The 21616-nt window shown below is 32.7% G+C and overlaps 1 protein-coding gene across 1 annotated transcript in view; it reads left to right on the forward strand.

Annotated features, from left to right (window-relative positions):
* LOC111085396 overlaps nucleotides 1–21616 on the forward strand; it is a 56249-nt gene that overhangs the window by 17146 nt on the left and 17487 nt on the right. The window contains exons 5-8 of the mRNA XM_022383745.1: nucleotides 1589–1740; nucleotides 7434–7597; nucleotides 15800–15886; nucleotides 20656–20793. Of these exons, the coding sequence (XP_022239453.1) occupies nucleotides 1589–1740; nucleotides 7434–7597; nucleotides 15800–15886; nucleotides 20656–20793 (541 nt within the window). The remainder of the gene's footprint in view (nucleotides 1–1588; nucleotides 1741–7433; nucleotides 7598–15799; nucleotides 15887–20655; nucleotides 20794–21616) is intronic.

Consider the following 21616-nt stretch of genomic DNA (forward strand, 5'->3'; position numbering starts at 1 on the left):
TAACCTTCCCTCTATGCTCTTTTGACTTACCATATTTCTTGCAAAGGCTTACTTCTACTCTGACTGCAAAGAATAGCTGTAATGATAACTAAGAAAATTATGGTTTTATACATGCTTTATTTAGTTTCATGCATATCATGTTTCAGAGGACATCAGCCTCAGAATGATTTTTATGTCCATCTGGGTGGTGTTCTCTTGTGCACCTTCTCTCTCTATTTTTTTTGTAATTTTTGCTTGGGGATTCTTCTCTGGCTAACCTAGCCATGCTTCACTGTTTCATTCTTTTTCTTATCAATCTAATCTTTCAGTTATTTTCTTACTGGAACTCCTTTATGTTTTCATGATTGGTTGTTGTCAAATCTTATGAAAGAGAAGCTAATTTTATAATCAGTTTTATTTCTCATAAAACAGTAGTATTAGGAATACTTTTATACACCTCTATTGGGATAAATAATGAAAGGGTTAATAGCATTATGTAGCTGTAGGTGAGACAGATTGTGTGTTACAATATCTACTTGTACACTCTCTCCAAACAAATACATATATATGATGCTATTTTTTGTGGTTACAAATGAGTGAGTTAACTCTAGTTGTTTTTCCAAAACTGGTATATACTTTCATTCAAAAATTAACATTATTTTACTAAACAAAATAATAATGTAGTTACTTGAAATGGAACACATTTTATTAGATTAATAACTAAATCTGTTGAATTGATTTGACACTTTTCCTTTTTTCCATTGTCTGATTTTTTTATAATTGCAATTTCCCAAAGGCATGAGGTAAAAAAAATATGACAATGGGTAGATCAGTGGTATTTTTTGGAACCTGAAATCATAGGCTCAAAGTTATTTAAAAGTTTCATAACTTTCTGAATACAATTCACCTTTCAGTCATTTAGAATAAGTATAATTTGGCAAAATAATATTTTTCTTTATAAAAGCTAAATAATATATAAACAACACAATACATACATTTAATTCCATTTGCACCATCTCATCTAAAAAGAAAACTTTTTCTTTGGTTTACTTCATTGTAGAAGACAATTGAAACTGTTTGACACAAAACTCTAAAAATATTTAAAAATAATATAGTTAAAATGTTAGAATGTAATCTCATAGAAAAGGTATTTGCATAAATAGGATTAACACGTTGAGATTGCATTATTCGTCAAATCAAACTACTTTTATGAACAAATAAATAACTGGTTTTTTCTTTTGTTTATATATATATATATATATATACACACACACACATTGCTTAGAAACAACATTAAATTTCAAGCACACAAGAAGCACAGAACATGAATAGTTATTGTACCTTAGACAAATGTATGATTACAAAATATATTATTGGTAGTATCATGTCATTATTTTGCAAGCTTCCTCTATAAGTATCAAAAGATCTATTTTTTAGTATCTGTAATATCAGTTTAGCAGTTGTTAATTATTCTTTATAATTGTTGTAGTTCTATATAATACTTGTCATTGTGAATCAAGTAATATTAATGAACTCATGACTGTAATTAAATGAAATTTTGTTAATTCAGTATGGTGTTTGAAGCTTATTTTTTCGTGAACATCTTTAGAGTAGATGGCAAGTTTCATAAACACTTCCAGCATTATCAGAAAAATTGTGGAATCAAAACAAGACACATTGGACCACTAAACTTTTTGATAAATTGTGGTATAACTGATGATGATGTTCTAGAGGAAGCTGCCAGGAGAGCAGAAGGAAAAGGTAAGATTTTGGATTCTAATATGATAAGGAAGGTACATTAGTTTTAGTGTATCACTTTCCTACTAACCTTGGAATAAAGTTTTACTGTATGTTTTTATTGTGTATTGCTGGTTAACCTCCAGTTATTTATTGGAGATTTCTTTGCATTGTGTTAGTACAGCTGGTATAAATTATATTGTAAGTTATGAAAATAACTATTTAAAAGCATAGTTCAGTCACATGTTAACTTTTAAACACATTATGCTTTTTTTCAGACCTCATTGTATAACAGCAGGAAGATTTAGTGTCACAGTGGCACTATGAATTTTTTTTTTTCTCTCTTGTAATCATTTTATTATCCGGATGTAGCAGCTCCATTGCTTGCATACGTGCATCTGTCAGTGCATTTTACATATGTACTCTTCACAATACAAATACAATATTTTTACTTTAAAGCAGTGAAATTAGATATTTATGAATAAAATTTGGAAAACACTTTATAAGAAATAACATTCTAAAGAAAAATCGTTTGGCCAACATGTCAACACAGAAGAAAGAGAATTACTTTTGAAGGTAGTTTTTTAGCTGGAATTTAAGTCTGATCTTATAGTAATAATGTATTATAACTACTTTAATTCCCATTTTCTCAGTGAATACTTTGTTGTAGTATGTTACCTGTCATTTAGGCTGAAAGTTTAGAAAATCCTTCTGATCAGGTTGATCTAATATAAATGTAATCAGGTGATCATATGTAACTGTGTTTTAAATTGATATAAGTTTTTCAGTATTCGAGTGCTTTTTGTTAGCATAGAGAGATTAGTTTATTAACTTTAATAGGGTTCTTAAGAAACTTTATAATTATTCTTGGGTTTGTATGTAATTTTTGCCATTTTCAATGGCTCACTTTTCTAAAATTAATACAGCCAGAGAAAATTAGAAAAATATGACTTGTGACTTAAAGAAGCAAAAAAAAATGTTTATCTACTAAAGTCTTCCAACACAACATACACAACGGGGTGTCCTAAAAGTCTGTTGCAAGACTCTAGTGATAACATGTCATTTTCTTATGGGGCCAAGCTGGTACAGTACTCTGTATGTAATCACTTTTAACCACTGATTGTATTACACTAACAATATTCAGAGCTCATGTGGATCTTGGAAATTTTGAGTGATTATGTAATTGTATAAAAAACATAGAATTTGTTGCCTAAATTGTTTGTAATACACTGTAAAAGTTCATCTTAAACATTTATTTTCAAGCTTCTCTGTTTCAGTTTTATCTATATACTACTAAAACTCTGAGATTGTTTGTTTATAATTAAATACAGCAAAAACGGTGCACAATAGCACCATATTTATAATGGAATGAGAATAGAAACAGAATAAAACAAGTTTCGTTAAAATCGGGCCTTGGGTTACTGATTTAGCACCGTTTTTTTGAGTCACTTTTAGGAAAATTTCTAGCATGAGTAATTTTACATCACACTACCGCTCTTTACGAAACTTCTTCGTTCAAATCTATTTCCCTGTCAATGTTCCCATCTTCATTAAAAGGCATAAGATGACAAAAACAAGATCTTGAAGAATTTCTCAATAATGTGCCTTGGTTATGGTAGGTAATTTGAAGAAAAATAAAATGTTACTGTTTCTTATTTGTAGAAGGTTTAAGAGGAAAGATCACAACATAATGAACTAATTCATCACAATACCTGAAAACTTTGTCTTCACGTTTTTGAAAAATGAAATGGTCTTTCCTTTTACTCCCGCTCAACAATCAAATATGTTTTTTGAATTATGAATAACATGAATGGATTGAAATATTTAATTAAATTATCTCAAAATAAACTTTCATTTCGGTGCAATATTGAAATTAGCTTGAATTCTTCATAATTTCTGACTAGTGGGTGACTCAACAGGTCATGGGTGGTCTAATATTCCCTAAATCCCTGGGGAGTTGTTCATTATGTATGGTATTTTATACTCTTTTACTCTTGTTCCATAGTTGTTATTGTAATTTGGAATTTCATAATACTTATTTTCTAATGTTCTATGATTTTTTAGTACTTTATGATTTAAATTATAATAGGAATTCAGCTTTATTAGTGGATGAAAATCCTCACCCTTCTAATCTTCTTTGACATGATCTTGCAGGCATTTTCTTTCTTTATCTTCTTCATGTCTTTAGATTTCTCGCATGCTTCACTACTTGAAACTCATACTCAAGATTACTTTGTCTTCCCTCCTTTTCCTGATATTACGGTCCATGTGGACTTGTTTCTCAAACAACTGTGTTGGGCTGGGATGTATCTCTTAGTGATGACATGACTTTGGATGTGTGGACTCCACATCAATGTGCCCCAACTCCTTGCTCTCCATTGTGCATATTCCCATTTCTTTCCTTTTCTCATGGATTGGTTGGTCAAGATCCACTGTGACACAGTTGTTTTATGTCATCCATCAAGAGGGTACCCATTCCAGTACTCTTTACTTCTGCACATTCGACATGCTGTTTTGGGCTCCTTCCAATTGGGTTTGTTTCACAGCTAGTCATATACCAGGAGCTCTGAACTTTTTGTTAGATCACCTCTCTCCAATTCCTTTGTCACTCTTCTCAACACCAAACTTTCCCTCTTCTGATTCTCAGTTCTTCATTCTTTGGTCATAGCAGTCAGTGCACTCAGCCAGGACTGATCTCACCTTTTTCCTGTATACCTACCCTCCTTTTCATCTTCTTCCTCATGTCCTCTCTTTTTTATGTGACACTTCTTGTCAGGTCTTGTTGGTGGTGCTTCTTTGGCCATCATAACCTTGGTTTCTTCTGCTTCATCAATTGGTACCCAGGCCCCCCTCTTCCCCAGTCCTTGTCTCTCTTTTATCTAGAAATGTCATCCCATCATCTTCACATGTGAAATTTGTTCTGTCCATTGTCCATAGGGCTGGCCTCTCCTACCATGTAGTCTTTTTCTTATCCCATTCCTGTCGTCTGTCAATTCTTTCTGTCTATCAATGGAAGTGGTGAGTTTTTTATGTTCGTCCATCCACTACTCCCCTCTTCCAGGCTGTAGTGGTCTACCTTTTGGCCATTTTCCAATGGTTGTTCAACTATGTATTGTTGGTTTCCACCATTGCTGTTTATTGGGTGGCCTTATCAACAACATTTAGCCTTTCCTGTTACTAGCAGATTTTTTCATCCATTGTCTTCTCCACTTTTTTCAGATCCTTCCTTCTTCACTGACCCACTTGTCTACTCCCATGCCTGACTGGGACCTTAATGTGGTTTTGCACAGTCTAACACAAGTTATTTTCAAACTGTTGGCCTTATGTTCTTTATACCATGATTCTCTGAAGACAATTTCCTTCTCATCTGTGGTCATTGTTATTCAGATGTACAAGCCATCAATCCTTCCCACGCTTTCTTTTATCATACTTACTTCTCTAATGTTCTTTCTCTCCTATCTAACTTCCTTCAACTTCTCATATTTGTGTTCTGTCATACCTGGATCATCTTCTGTGTTCAGTTTGTTCTGTTCCGTAATTCTTGGCATGTACGTCATGTGTTTTGAGGTTCCCATCATTTGCTTCTACTTTGGGACTCCTCTTCATTCAAGGGTTTCTTGCCTTTTTTCCATTATATGATAGGTTTACCACTTCCTGTTGGTTTATTCTTCCCTTGAGAAGGATGCTAGCAGACTCTTTAATATTTTGTTGCATCAGATTCATCACCTGTCTCGCTCTTTTGCATCTCATTTTCACCAACCATTAGAGAGAACTTTCAAATGGGCATGTGGATGATTCTGCACATGTTTGTTTCCCATTTGGCTCCCTCCAGTTACTATTTTTCAATCTACACAGTGTCTTTGAGAATGGTAAGTACATTTTCTTCTCTTGTATAAGATCCTACCATGTGGCTGGTGTTGCCTCCCAAGAGATGCTTATTCCCCAAATCCACATTGAGTCAGTGGTAATGGAAAGTGTTCAACTCATCTTCCCTGACTCTACCATTTCCCATTGTCAAAGTAGTTTGTTCCAAGACAACTATGCCTGATCCAAAATGTACCTTCCATGGACAATCATGGAAAAGGACATCATGGCAGAAGTGACTGTCCATTACTTTGGCTCGCACTTGCCAGCTATTAACAATAGGTTTTCGTGATCACCAATTGCACTTTCTCCAGTACAGGGCCTTTCTGGGAGGTGTCTAGTAAGGATCCTGGTTCTTTTCCAGATATCCTTTACTGTGAATCCCCCCCCCCCCGACATAAGTACCTGACTTAAGACAAGTAGTATACACAGATAATCAGGTACTTAAGTGACTGATTGCAAAAAAAAACAGTTTTATATTTATTTTATTACCCACAATAGTTAACTGATCCGTTGCTTTGATTAGCAGCTCATGGAAAAAGTAAAAAGTCATTTGCTTGTGATATCTCTTTGAACTTGAACAATCATTCCACTTGTGTCACTGAGCTTAAATTTTTCAGTAGTGGATGTTGAGGTTTAGTCATTTTTGTTATTAAGAGACCTCTGAAATAATACTAGACAATAATAATAACTCTATTTATCTCTATTTATATTATGTTTTAATCAATATAATAGTTATACATAATGTTAAAACTGTTTTTGCTGTAATAAAGCAATGTTGAGTAATAAAAAAATGTGTATACCCCTGTTGGAATATTAGCAATTTTAATATTATCTAGCTTTCAATTCTCTACAGATACCATCTTCATGTTTGTGAACATATATCGTTGTTCCTCAGCTTCAAGGTGATTCCTGAAGAGAGTTGAAAGCTAGCTCCTTTTAAAATCACCAATATTCTGATGCAGTGCATATCCATTATTCAGTATTTAATATTGTGTATCAACAACCATATTAAATAGGATGACACTTCAAAAATAATTATAGTCTAATTTGGTACTAAGAAAAAAAATATCAAATTGTCTAATTTACAACAATCATCAGCTATTTTAACCTTTTCTTAACCTTTATCTGGATATTACAATCTATTTCATAATTTTTGCTTTTTTATCATAGGTATCATTCACTACTTGGACTTTTCCTTCAAAACATGAAATGTCATAGAAGCAAAGTGATTCCATGTGCTTTAACACATATAGGAATATACTTGTACAATCCAAACTCATGTTTTAATTGCATAATGATGTCAGTGTTTGAATCATGTATTTTTCTTGCTTTTATATTGCATAGAAAGCTTATTTTTGAGTATTATTTGCTTAGTGATGTTTATAAAATGTTTCTTATGCTCTTTAGTTCAGTTGTTAATGACATTTAAAAAAAGCTACTGTAAAATTTCCATTCAACAGTTATGAAGCAATGTTAGAAAATGTGAGTGAATACTTGTTTCATAGGAATAAGACAGTAATATCAAGATGTTTATGGGATCCTGGTATATAGATAATTACTTTTTTAAAAGTCCTTGAAGAGTTCTGGAATATTGTTTCTAATCAAGTCTATAAACCCTTAACAACATGCATGCATGCACTAATTATGAGTATTGTTAAAGTGGTAAAAATGTTCCTATAATGTCTGTAATTTTCAAAGAGAAAAAGTAAATATAAGAAAACATTACACAGCTCATTTAAAGTAAAATTAATAAAAATAGGGTAGATAATTCCAATGACCAAATACAAAATGTTAATGTATAATATGTACATGTAAATTTTGTTTGTTATTTTATTTGTATTGATAAACAGAGGATTCAGGATATACTACTCACTGCAAGAATGGACAAACAGAACCAACAAATGTTCCTCTTTCAGAAGAGGAGGAGGAGCATTTTCAACCTCCAACTCTACGCTTTCAATTATCTGCAGATTTTGTTGTGATTGATGAAATTGGAGATGTATTCTTTGATGCTGTGAGTGAATATTTTATTAGTTCTTTACCAAATTTTATTTTATTAATGGTGGTAGTTGTTACATATACAGATGGTAATGTATATTATAGATCACTTCCTGTGGAACATAAATATTTATATTTATAGATGGTTAAACATTAGAAAAAAAACTTCACAAAGAATAAGAATGGTCAGGCTTTTTTGGTATTAACTGTGTACTGACACTTTGATAATATATAATTATTATCTTTTGTATCCTCTTCACCTACACTTGCAATGTTAAAGTTAAATAAGTTCAGATAGCTTATGGCAGGCAACACTGGATGCAAGACATGTATTGATGCATCATGTCTGATGTTGTCATTGTATAGGATTGGCTACATAATTTGAATTTGTATGTTTGCTATTACAAGCACAATGCTACTTGCAGCAACACAACATAATAAAATTAGTTATTGTAAATACATCAGCATAATATATGTTTTGTGTCCTAAACCAGCCGCATAGATTTTGATATTGAATAATAAAAAAATCTTATTAACATCAGCATGCACCAAAATGTAGTTCAAATGCTGTTACACCCTTCTTATGCATATACTAGAGACTCGTATTGGGTCACTAAAATATTATGTACTGAAGATTATCAACCGTGTGTAATATAATATTACACCTATTAGCCATAAATTTATTATACTTCACAAATTGGGCATCATATAATAAAAGACAATGATGCAAGTTTTTTGTTTTTTTTAAATTAGGCAATAGCCATTTAGTGATGGACATAACATACTTCTCTGAGAAGCAGGCATAAATAAGTATGTAAATGACATAGATCTAAAAGCATTTATGTGGGGAGAAGGATATTTTTAGTGAGGAAAGACATAAATATGTTTTTGTTGTAATAAAGCAATGTTGAGGAAAATTGCTATTTTATATTCATGATAGGAAACACTTAGGACAAAATAGTATATAGGCCACAATTCACAAATCCTGATAATGCAGTTTAACTAGTAAGCATGCATTTAAAAGCTTTAATTTATTTACATGAAGTTTTTTGATATATCAGTTTTCTTTAAAAGCCAACAAATTGTGTGTAAAATGATGCAAATAGAGTTTTATCATAAAGTTTATTGATCAAATTTTCATATAATTCAAAAGAATAAAAGCAGATACCAAATGTAGACTGTCATGAGCAAGATCAAAGTAAAGTGTTATATTTAGCATTCAATGATTAAACTATTTTTAATAATATGTATTTTACTCTGCACTTTATATAACTACATGTACATGTATATTGTTAAATAATTAACCTGGATACTACATCAGTCTACTGAATGTTAATTCTCTCAAATATTTAGTTTAGAAACTTAGTCAAGATGTTTTATAAAGATATTTACATAGGGCAGAGCTGCTATTTTTGTCATGTGTAGAGTAGTTGTGTATATTGTTTCACACCTGGTGTTTTTTTTAACATGTTCTTTTGTTGGATGAGTTATTTTAAATTATTTGGTAAAAATAATGTGAAGTCCAGGTAACAATAACAAGTTAGATTATTTTTTTCCTTAACGTTTGGTACAGGCTACTATCTCATGTACATAGCTATTCTTTCTCGTTCAGTGCTGCCCTCTATTTGCAAAATTTTTTCACATGCCACAAGCCTTTCACTCTTACATACCACTCAGTTTGCATGGTTTAACTGATTCATACATGCAAATTATTATGTGACAAACATTCACCAACAGACATGCCCCCCACACACACGACTCATGTGATTCCATCTATGGTATTCTGCCTATCACTTCTCGTTTGGCAATGCTCTTGTTCAGATGCTTTATTTAATGATCTCTAAAATTTGATTTAAATTTTTGTAGTGTTTATTTTCAAGTTTAACACCTATTATTTTCCAGAATATTATTTAGTTGTGGTATTATTTTGTTTTTGAAACCCAGTTATAGAATTTAAATCATTTTCCGTGTTTGTCATTTTTTACAAACACAGTTTATATTATGTATTCTGAAGTACATGTTACCATGTCAGAGGTTGCACTTTCTACCAGCACATTTACTCAGGCTTCAGGTGGGGATAACTCATATTTGGAATTATATGCAATTATTTGTTGAGAGATTGATCATTATTTGAGCCAGCCCTTTTCTCCTGATGTTGCCCAAGTTCCTTTTTAACAATTTGAACCTGTTTTGGATGATAACTGATTTGACTGCCTTTTTCCTCCTCCTGATTTACTGCATTTTCCCCAGTTCCTACTGTGGGTTCCATCAGGCCTAAAATGGCTTCCACACACAGATCTTCTTCTTGTCGTTTTCTTTGACGCAGAGTGTCACGCCGCTGACAGTGTTTATGGATGACCAAGGTCAATGTATCAATTGCTCATCTCCATATTCCCATATCAAGATAATCAAGACTATCTTCAATTTGTTCATCACAGGGTAGTTTATTAATTTTGCCCTCTTCCTTTCAGGCTTGCAACAGCACTGTATGTCTTTTATAGGGTGGTTATGGAATTTTTCCAGACTTGCGCACACTCGAGGGTTGTACTTCCATCATTCAATGGATGACTGGCTTCTGTTGGCATATTCTGAACTGGAGTCTGCTCAACACACTTGTCTATTTCTTTTGGAGGTAGCTCAGGTCGGTTGGTTGACTAAGTTGGAGAAATCCTTCCTTGCTCATCCCCAATATTTTATCCATTTGGGTGTTTTATTCAATACTCATCTCACTTGGGCCCAACCTTCTTCTGTCATCAACTCCCTTACTGCTCGCAAAGTCCTATCTCTTTTGGGTATGTGGTTTTTTATAGTGGCACTTATCCCCATGGATCGTGCTCATATGAGATCCCTTCAGTGGACTCTTCAGGATCAATGGAACCTTGCACTTGATCCCTTGGATGTTCCTATTACCCTTCCTCCTTCTCTTGTAGACAGTCTGCATTGGTGGTTGGACAAGGCTCACACTTCAGCAAGGGTTCCATTTCCTCCCTCTTGTCTAGATTTATACCTTTTTATGGATGCTTCACTTCGTGGCTGGAGAGTGAGGGTCGAGCAACAAATTGCTTTGGGTCAATGGTCTGTGATAGAATGGTCTTACCACATCAGTATCCTGAAGCTGCTTGCTGTCCAGGCTTTGGACTATTTTCTTCCTCTTGACCACAATTGTCTGGTTACGATTCATACAGACATTTCTACGGTAATGGCATATATCAATCACGAGGATGGCATCTGTTCTTGAATGTTAGATCTCCTTTTGGGGGGGGAGAGCTTGCACTTATGGTATTCACCCACTTGCATGTCATGTTCCAGGTGCTTTCAATCTGGTCATGAATTATCTATCCCTCCCAGACAAAATATATCTGGCTGTTGATGCATACACATTTCTTTATGTGTATCTTTCTATCAAACCCATTCCCAGGGTGATTTCTATCATCCCCTCCATTCTGTGTCAGGTCCTTCTAATTGCCACCTACTGCTTGGCCCAACCATGGTTTCCACAGCTGCTCCATTGCTTCTATGGCAGCCTCAGTCCCAGGCAATTCATTCCATTATTCCTGTCCTTTGTCTTCATGCCTGGTTTTTATCCGCTCCTTGGTGAGAAAATCCAGTTTATCATGATGAGTAGCTTCATTGTTGACACATTCATGGGTAAAGCAGAAGGGGATAGCTGTCCATCACTGCCATTCCTTAGATTGAATAAATTGGGTTTGGTCTGCTTTTCAATATAAGGTTTGTGGTCACCCATTGCACTGTTTCTGGTGTGTACATTTCTCCAGACTCTCCACTGCATTTTTCCCCCCATTTCTTCCAGTGGAGTAAGAGAATCCTTACCACTTTCCAGTTCCAAGCTGCTGGGGAGGTGGATCATGGAGGTTTCCTCCTGAATGGGAGATATATAATATAAACAATAATGCCTCCATTCAGTTGAAAGTAGGACGATGGTGTTATGTTGGTGTAGAAATGATTGGGACCTCTCATCCTACCACCTCATGGAAGTCAGTTTCTGGCGGTTGAGTTTTGTATTTAAAGCTGAAACAACCACCATATGTCATCAGACATGTTGTGTGATTGGGATCCATCATTGTGCCACTGCATGGATGTCAGTTCCCAGTAGTTGAGTTTTAGATTTAGAGCTGAACCAATTGGCATAAGTACTCACACACGTGTTCCAGGTGTCCCTTCACAATCACTCAATTTGTCTCAGGTGTGTATCCCTGTGTTGTAGGTCACAGAGGATGCACTTGGTCATTGCACTGCTTCTTCCTCTTGCAACACTCCTCGATATCTTTATGCCAAGGGTGTTACTGCATTTGGAGCTGTTTCCGGTCCATTTGATTTGAGGGAAATGTATCTGTATTTCATTCTGCTCCCATGTGCCCAGTTCACTGATTGGGAATGAGAATTCTGCCTCCAATTGGCTGAACTTGAGGTGAAGATGGTATGATCCTCTTTCCTACTCTCACTTGGATGTCAGTCCCCAGCAATTGAGTTTTGTATTTTAGTTGAATTACTGACAGCATGATCCTTGTCCTACCCCCGCATGGATGTCAGTTTCCAATGGTCGAGTTTTTGATGAAGCTTACTTGCAGTGACAGCCTGTTGTGCCCTATCCACTCTACACCTTGGAGCACATCACTTCTTTTAACCACAATGTGATGTGCTCCTTAACTTTGTCCACCTGACTCAGTCTCACCTTTTCCATGTCTGGGCAAAAAGTATACCTGGTACAGAAGTAGTGCAGTCTTTCACTTATTATCCTCTTCTTTGAGGGTTCCCTCTTGGGGGTGTTCTTCAGATGCTTTCAAAGGATGCTTCTCTTTTCTCACTTGCACTGTTTTCTTCTCTTATTCAATGTAGAAGTCTAGCTATATATGTGAGTGGAAGTAAGGTACCTTGTCAGAAGTTATAATTTTCCTACACTGAAAATATATTTCTGACGGGTACTTATTTTCACTCACACTTCCCACTCTTCCACCCCACTGTCTACTGGTGCTTAGTTTCTATCTAAATTCCAAGTGATAGTTAGTTAAATAGCATAGAGTGAGTCACGTGTGTGTGTGGGGAATGTCTATAGGTGGATTGTCACATGATAATTTTCACTTATCAGTGAAACCATGTGAACTGAGGGATACGTAGGAGTGAAAGGCTTACAGCATGCAAAAAAAAAATTGCAAATAGAGGGCAGCACTGAACAAGAATAGCTATGGTTGGCAGAAGAAGTAAGTACCTGTTGAAAATATATTTTCAGTTTAGGAAAATTATAATTAATTTCAACAGAAATTTACATGCTAATGGTATTATGACTAATAAACAAATAAACTTACTTATAATTTCATGGTTAATCAATCAAGTAATTGAATATACATGATAACTAACATTGATCTCACTACTTATCAGTCACTGAATGAACTGAATACTGTTTCAGTGTTTCACTGACTCTTGCATGTATCCATGTTTCTAGATATGTTGTAAAGTCCCTTGATCATTAACATTCTAGATATTTTAGACTAAGTCCAGCACATTCATCGTCGTGTTAGCAACTCTCTCAATCAAAGAACTAAGTTAAAACATTGTAAATATAGTTTACAACAATATCTAAGTAGTTTAAGTTTTAACTAAACTATTGAAAATGAGTTTACAAGACTTTAAGTTAGTCAACAAAACCTAGAAGTCTGTTTATTAACAGTTTAAAAGAAATCCATCTGGCCAGATTTTAAGTTGGGATATTATTATTTTTATGAAGTAATTATTTTAAAACATCACTATGTCAGTATAAGCAAATGTTTTCAATGTTAACCATTTCTGTTTTACATATACATATAGTCTTGCAGCCAAAGTAGGTTTTTCACCTAACCTTGCACTGGAGGTCCCACAATGGTTCTTTGCTGATATTATATATTTAGGCCATATACAATCAGAAAATGGAGTATGCCAAGCTATCACTCTTGAGCATTTCTAAATAATGACAGGTTTCCATGGTAACCCTTCTCATTTCACCTAATTGTATAGATACAAAGATCATATCTCAGCAACTACAAGTGATAGAATGTTAAATATAGTTTTAATTTATAGGTTGTTGGGCACAACAAATCTACTGATGGAATCATCTCATTGGTTAGAGATGTGTTTTATGCTCTTGTGATAAGTCCGACAAAATGAAATATAAACAGTAACTAATCAGCTAGACTATATAAAGAACAGAAATTATCAGTGCTTGACCAACTTATATTTCCAATACGATATCTCACCTCCTTTCACAAAATAGCTCTTCCCAACTAGCAATGATTATGCAGCGAGGCTCCACCAATAAGAGCTCAACACCACTCCTATCTTAACCAACACCCTCTTCACACCTGCACTTATTAACCACTTCTTGATTAGCAGTATTACTGTACAAACTTCCTGGTTTTTGCTCATGCATTTGTTGACTTTTTTCATTATACTACTGACTTAGTTTTTTTTTATTATTATTATTGTTATTATACTATTTATTTAAATTTTTGTGTTTTGGTATTGTGAAAAGTTGCTGCTCATCTTTGATGCTCCATGGCATTGAGAATTTTCCTACTATAGACCTGATGTACAATTCCAGATGCCACCAGGTTTGGTTGTGTGTCTCCATTTTATTGCTATCTATGATTAACTGCTAATAGTTCCTTCTAGTGTTTTTTTTGCTTCAGAGATTGATACCCGTCTCTGAATGTCCATGGCATTGAGACTCTTCCTACCACAGACCTGATGTACAATTCCAGGTTCCATCAGGTTTTTTGTTGATCAACTCTCTTTATGTGGTAGCTCTGCTTTTCAAAAAAGGGTATTGCATTCACCCATTGCACTGTCTCCGGTGATGCAGTCCTCCGGACTCTCCAACACACCGCGGGTTCAAATCCCCATCCACCAAATATGCTTGCCCTTTCAGCCATGGGACTTTATAATGTGACAGTCAATCCCACTATTCGTTAGGAAAAGAGTAGCCCAAGTGTTGGTGGTGGGTGGTGATGACTAGCTGCCTTCCCTCTAGTCTTTCACTGCTAAATTAGGGATGGCTAGTGCAGATAGCCCTCGTGTAGCTTTGCGCAAGATTCAAAACAAAACAAACTGAGTGTTTAATAATAGTTTTTGACTTATCACATATGTTATGTAAATGTAAAATTTTGTAACAAAGCATGAAATGTCTTGTAAGAAAGCAATGTAATAAATGGCATTCATTTCTTTTCTTTTTTTTTTAGCCTTTTGTTTCATTGCGGAAAAATTCACAATTATTTTGTGAGACTTACCATAAGAGTATAAAACATGTCTCCAATCAATAAAATGATGCTACCAGTAAATTCATTGTGCCCAAAAATCTAGTAATGGGCAGTTTATTCAACATTCTATCACTTGTAGTTGCTGAGATATGACCCTTTTTTTTTTTAATGTGGGGAATGGTTACCATAGAAACCACCATTATTTAAAAATTCCCAAGGGTGCTAGATGGGCATATTCCTTTTTCTGATTATACATAGTTTGAAGATACAAAATGACAAAAACCATTGTCAAACCTCCAGTGCAAGATTACTTCAAACCTCCACTGGACTAATAAGGTTCAGTAGTTTGTGCTTTATGTACTGGTGTAAATTAATTTGTAATAAAGTCTGTAAAGGAGTTTAAGAGATTATTTTCTAGATGTATGTAAAGCTTTTCATGAAATGTAAAATAATTGCAAAATTCTAGTGGATTGCTTTTGTTTATATTTTTTTAAAAAGAAAGAGAGCTTCAAACTAATTTGTTTAGAAGCTTTCTGTGATTTTTGTTTATAAATAATAACACTAGTAATTTTGATAATTGTTTATATGTGGAGTTTGAAGTATTGTTTTTGCAATACGTTTTTAAACTTATATTACATTACATACAGCTAACAAGTAAAATTCTGAATAGTTGACTTGGAGTCTCTCTAAGTTAAGTCACTATAATGGTTACTTTAGTGAGAATAAAGTATTTTATCAGGCATAGTTTTAAAAACTTCTCTAAGATACCACATAAAATAATTGTTGCTGATATGTTTGTACATATTTTGCTTTCAAAGAAAAGAAAGTCATCAAAAGGCCATTAAAACCACTAACAACATTTATATGTATTATGATTAAATTTTCATATAGTACATAATGAAAACTTAATAATTTCTCAGTATGTTTCAGTACTTTCTGTAGTATTATTTATAAATTTTTTGTACAAATAGGTAAACTGCTTGAAGAATCAGGCTATTATAGGAGTTTCAATGGAACCAGGGAGTATCAATAGAACAGGTGAACTTTGTTGGTTGTCGGTAAGTTACCTCCATGAACTTGTATATAGTTGTGCCATTTTTTAATCGGAAATAATAATTTATTTTACTGAAATTGTAATTAACCATAGTTTATTCTGCTCAAATAAGTCTCAAGAACACATTTTTCATTATAAGTCAGTGACTTGTAATATAAGTGATTTTATCCTGTGTTTCGATACTGTGTGTGTGTGTGTAAATTAGGTTTTGCTATTCATTTATGTTGGCCATTTTTTTGTTAATACAAAGAAGAAAGATTATTTTCATACCCTAGGAACACATTAATGTGACTTTTTTCATTCTATCTAATATAGGGAGAGCAAGTAATGACTTATTTCCTAAGGTATTTTTGAAATACTTAAATGACATTTGTTTGCTGTTGCCAGTTCAGGACATGTATGTCTCAAAGTAATATGGGTTTGCTTTCAATCAAATCTTCTTTACGTTGCAAAATACATCTTGTTTGCAAAAGTTGATGAGAGTAGTATATCTATCTTGTGTATTTTTGAAAATTTTTGTGTGTGTTAAAATAAATGCATTGCCTATAATATACACGTGTGGTCGTGCACTTCAGCTTATTAGGCATTACTAGTTAATTTTTTTAATATTTTTATTCTTTAAGTTGGTGAGCTAATGCTTCTTTGAAAATTTTTTATTTCCTTTAAAATAATATCACAGAATACAACAGTCATAACCATTACTTTATATGTATACAACAGTCATAACCATTACTTGTTGACAGATCTTTTATTAACATTATTATAACCAACGTTTTTTTATTAGCTTAGATATATAAATTTTGTGTTCCAAAATATTTAATCAAATAACTATTTCAAAATACAAATTTTAAGCACTAAAATACCTGGTTATTTAAAAATTTCATAAAGGAAATTGTAGTAGTTTAAAAAAATATATATGTATCAAGAGTGTATTTTTACTTTAGTTAATGAAACAAAATTTAAACTTCTGGATTCTAATTTGCTAGTCAACAGACATGAAACTGCATAGATTTTTGTTATAAATTAACAAGGATACATTAAATTCTAGAAGTATATAACCAAATGCTTTTAGCAGGAGGACACTATCAGATACTTTTTTGCCTTATGTAAAGTTGATCAGAATAATTGTGCTATTGTACCAGTTATTTCAAACATTGATATTTTTATCTATATGTATAGGTTATTTGGCTTTTTAGTGGAAATTTATTTTATACATTTAAAAAAAGTTTGTATTGATTCTGAATTTTCAAGTACAATAACAATAAATTAATTTGCTAACTTGAAAATATGCCTTCAGTACAGTGACCTTCTCTTTTCTTTGCTCTTGGTAATAGCACAGACTGTGTTTCTAAACTCTTGGGCTGAGTGTGTCCCAGTGGTTAGAGTGCCAGATCATTGATTTATGGGTTTATCGTTTGCATCTCATTTCCACCAAAAAAATATCACTTTCTACACTTTGAAGCCATGGGTGTATTATAACATTGACAGTCAAATCCTATTCAATCAGACAAGAGTAGCTAAAGAGTTGGCAATGGTTGCAGTTGACTCTCTGCATTCCCCCTAGTCTGTAAGTCCAAAATTAGAGACATCTAATGTAGATGGCCCTTGAGTAGCTTTGTGCAAATATCTGAAAATGAACAGTTTCTAAATTCTGTGTTTTTTGTACTATTTTTGTTGTGTTATGTTTTAAGTCTTGGTAATAGCACATTTGATATCTCCAAACTGTTTCTCAAATTAGTTTAGTGGTCTTCTCTTTCTTTTTCTTAATAATAGATGGCCAATGTTTCCAAACAGTATTTCTTACATTGTACTGATCTTCCATTTTTCTTGGTAATGGGTGATCATTGTTCCTAAACTGTGTTTCTTAGACTATTTACTAGTTTTCTCAAACCTCAGCTATATTTGTTTGAGAAGTCTTTTTAGTGTGTATTGATTTATATGTCTTCATTGTTTGCAGTATTTCCCTGTTTGTTTGCACTTATAAGTAAGCATTTGAAGTCAAATGTAGTGAATCACTCGCATATTAAAAGAACTATTATTTATCTATAGATTGGTGTGTTGTGCAAAATTTCATCACAACAAGACTGATAATATTTCTTAACAAGTCTTTCTTTACTGGACTTCATGGGTTTCCAGTGAGAAGATCATAATACCAGTTCAACTGCATACTTTGTGTGCTTCACCACAATCTGATGATGTCTTTTGCTTAATATCACAAATCATCAGATTGGCTGAGCATGCAGTTGAGAACTAAATTGGTTATAATTTAAAATGAGAGAAAAATCTGTTTCAACAAGTGTAACTGCTCGCACTGTCGACTATTTAATCCTGTTTTATGCAAATAAGAAATTTTGTTTCCAAACTAAGTAGTCATGGTGTTGTACATTAGTTTATTTTTATTAGTACTTTATTATTTTCTTTCTAAAAACTATCCCTAAAACTAAATTATTGTAATAAGGTAAATCACCTTCCAGCAAGAAAAGTGCATATTTAATCTTATTATAAGAGAATTATAAAACTTAATCGAGAAGCAAGGATTCACAAATAAAAAAAAAATTATGCATATTCCTAACTTTAGTGGTAAACTACAAAACAGCAGTTCTTCATATCTACATGTGGTTCCTATATCTTGAACAGACACAATTGTGATTAAAAAAAGTATTCACATACAGTGCATTCTCTATCCCCAAGACACTCAGTTGTTTGTTGAAACAGGTTCCAAAACACCTAGCAAACTGGTTTACGTTAAAACATAACTTGTTCCTAAAAGGTCACCATTCAAACATAAATCCGTTTTAAAAAGATCATTGTTGATACCATTTTTAACTGCAGTCTGAACATGTCTTCATTGCGATTAAATGTTCTACAAAACACTAATCTGTAGATCATGCACTGTTGGCAAATGATATCTTAAAAAATGACTGATATAAATAGGGCTTTGACCTAGACTTTGTTGCATGGCCATACAACCATATCAGCTCCTATATTGAGCAAAAAGCATTGTTGGTAGCAGCATGAAATACAAAGTGTGCAGTCAAGATACTGTTGTGTTCTTCATACTGGACACTTATATAAGACCAGTACAGAAGTATTTGTTAAAATTTTATATTAATCTTATTGTGGAGAAATTTCACAAAAAAAACATTTTTTCTTATTGATACAAAATTAGATCACCTTTGTAATGTACTATTGAAACCTAATTTGCCTAAAACTTTAATATCAGAGTTAAATCATTTTTTATGTATGTTTAGAATAATGAAAAAAAACATTTTGTATTTTTCATTTAAGATTATCCTTTTGGTAATCTGTAAACAATAGATATTATTGTTATATGAAAACCAGAAATGTTCTTACATAAAGGACATTTTTACATTCTGTCAGTAAGTCTTAATATTACTTATGAAAACTGCTTTCCTTTTAAGATCATTTTTACCTTGTGGGTGATTACTGAAAATACATGTATTGAGTAAGGAAACAAATAATAAATTTTTGTATCACATGAAAAATGTTATAATTAAAAAAATCCATAACATTAAGCAACATTATAGGTTTTTGCTACAAGCTTACCTTCAGTTAAAAATAATTCATGTTAGTGAATTGTACAACCTTAGATACAACATAAAGTCTGGTCTTAGATTTTTTGGAGATTGTTCAATAACCAAGGAAGCCATTTATTAATTTAAAACATTTAAAACTTAAAAGTGCAAAGTATATAAAAAACCTTTATACCCCCAAGTTGCTGTGTGGCTCAGCAGTTGTGGAAAGATACAAATTATTTTTAAAGACAGTTACATATATCGTGTAAAACAAAATTTTTAATTAATCATGTTTTTCAATAATTTATATAAATGTTATGACAAGGAACCTATTTTGTGGCTTTAAAAAAGTATTACCTCTTTGTTTTCAATATCATGAGAAGCTACATAAAGGGCTATCTGTGCATAAATGTCACTAAGCTTGAACTGATGACTAGAGGTAAGACCGCTAATTAATAGCAGCCACACGATCTCTTCGGCTGCTTCTTCCGAACCAAAAAATGGTATTTAACTCTTACACTTATAGTACACCCTCAGCCCAAAAGTGCAGAGCATGTTTTTATGGCAATGGGTGACAAACCATGGATTCATACTGCTTATAATTTACATGTTAATTACTGTGCCACACTTGGCCGTAATAACTGTATAAGATATGGCACTCAAGTAAAATATTTAAATAAACAAAGTAAAAAGCAAGATGTGGTGTGGCAAAAACATTTTTAAATCCACATACACTTCATATAATCACATAAAAATATTTGGTTCTATCCATTTGTTTTTATACATCCTCAAGAATTCTTACCCCTGAAAACTTAATTAAATTGATAATTACTATTAATTTGGTGAGATACTGAGCATAGTAATTAATTTCATTTGTATACTCAATCTTTCCTTTGTTAAGAAGCTAAGGAGATTTGTGTGTGTTTAATGTGTTTGACCCATGCAAAATTGCCCTAATTTTTCAATAAACAATCAAATTTGATGATAAAATATTTGTGCTTTCTTCTATTATTATGCAAATGTATTTACATCTATAGATAATGTAATATGTAAACTAAACTATTTCAAATAGTTATTGTAAGAAGGATTATGAAGATTTTCTACATTTGTATGTTTCATTGGTATGTCTGTATACTTCAATTAACAACTGGAACTTTCTGGAAATTTTCATATGTTTAATAACTGTAATACAGCAGTAGCAAAATAAATATTAATGTGTATGATATATTTCTTACAGATTGGAACTAAAGATTATGTTTTTCTGTATGATATTTTTTCACTTGGAAAACAAGCTTTCCAACAAGGGCTAAAAGAAATCATGGAAAGTTTATCAATTCTGAAGGTAAGAAAATTTTTTGGGAAACTTTTTTATTTTGTTCTGAGAACATAAAATTGTTATATATTAAACTTGTTATTTTAATGGCACTTTGCAAATCTTGCACCTTTTTTGATAATTAGTGAATTTTAATAATTATTTTTCCTGACTTGTATGTGTTATTTGAATGTTTATAGCACACAATGCATTTAAATAACATTTTTATCAAAACTGCCAATTTCTGTAATGAAGTTAATGATATAAAAAGTTATGTGTATATTTTCATTGTATTATTCATCAGTTTATTTCTGTAAGCTCAACAATTAATTTTTTTATAAAAGATACTATGCTTGTCTACAGCTTATGACTTGGTTTCTATCATTTTAAAAAATGTGCAACCATGATAGAAACATGCTAAACATTTCTTTTTTTATTTCATGTCTTATATTGTTTGATAAGAAGCAACGTAGCATAATGAGCACATGGAGTTTAGCTTCATTAAGACCAATTGTTTTATTACAGGTTTATTATTAACAGGTGTATTATATTTTGATCTGTCCATTGACCGCCAGTGGTATCTTCCAGAAAAGGAAACAGTGCTGATCTACATAAATATTAGGATTATTAGTGACTAAGATAACTCAAATGAACTTTCTAAGTCTTGTTAAAATTTTTTATTTTGTAAATGCTGGGATTGAAAGCTACTGCAGTAGAGGATTTGTACTTTAATAGTGCCCCACATATTTAATGCACATCATTGAACTCGTTTCTGTATTTTCAGAATTTTTGCAAAGCATTTGCTCTTGTCATGAAATGAAGGGATAAGCATTCTACCAGATCAATGTCATTCAAATTAAGGTTATAAATAATTAAGATTGTTCTC

Source organism: Limulus polyphemus, unplaced genomic scaffold (genome assembly GCF_000517525.1).
Source record: "Limulus polyphemus unplaced genomic scaffold, Limulus_polyphemus-2.1.2 Scaffold17, whole genome shotgun sequence".
In the NCBI taxonomy this organism is placed as follows: Eukaryota; Metazoa; Arthropoda; class Merostomata; order Xiphosura; family Limulidae; genus Limulus; species Limulus polyphemus.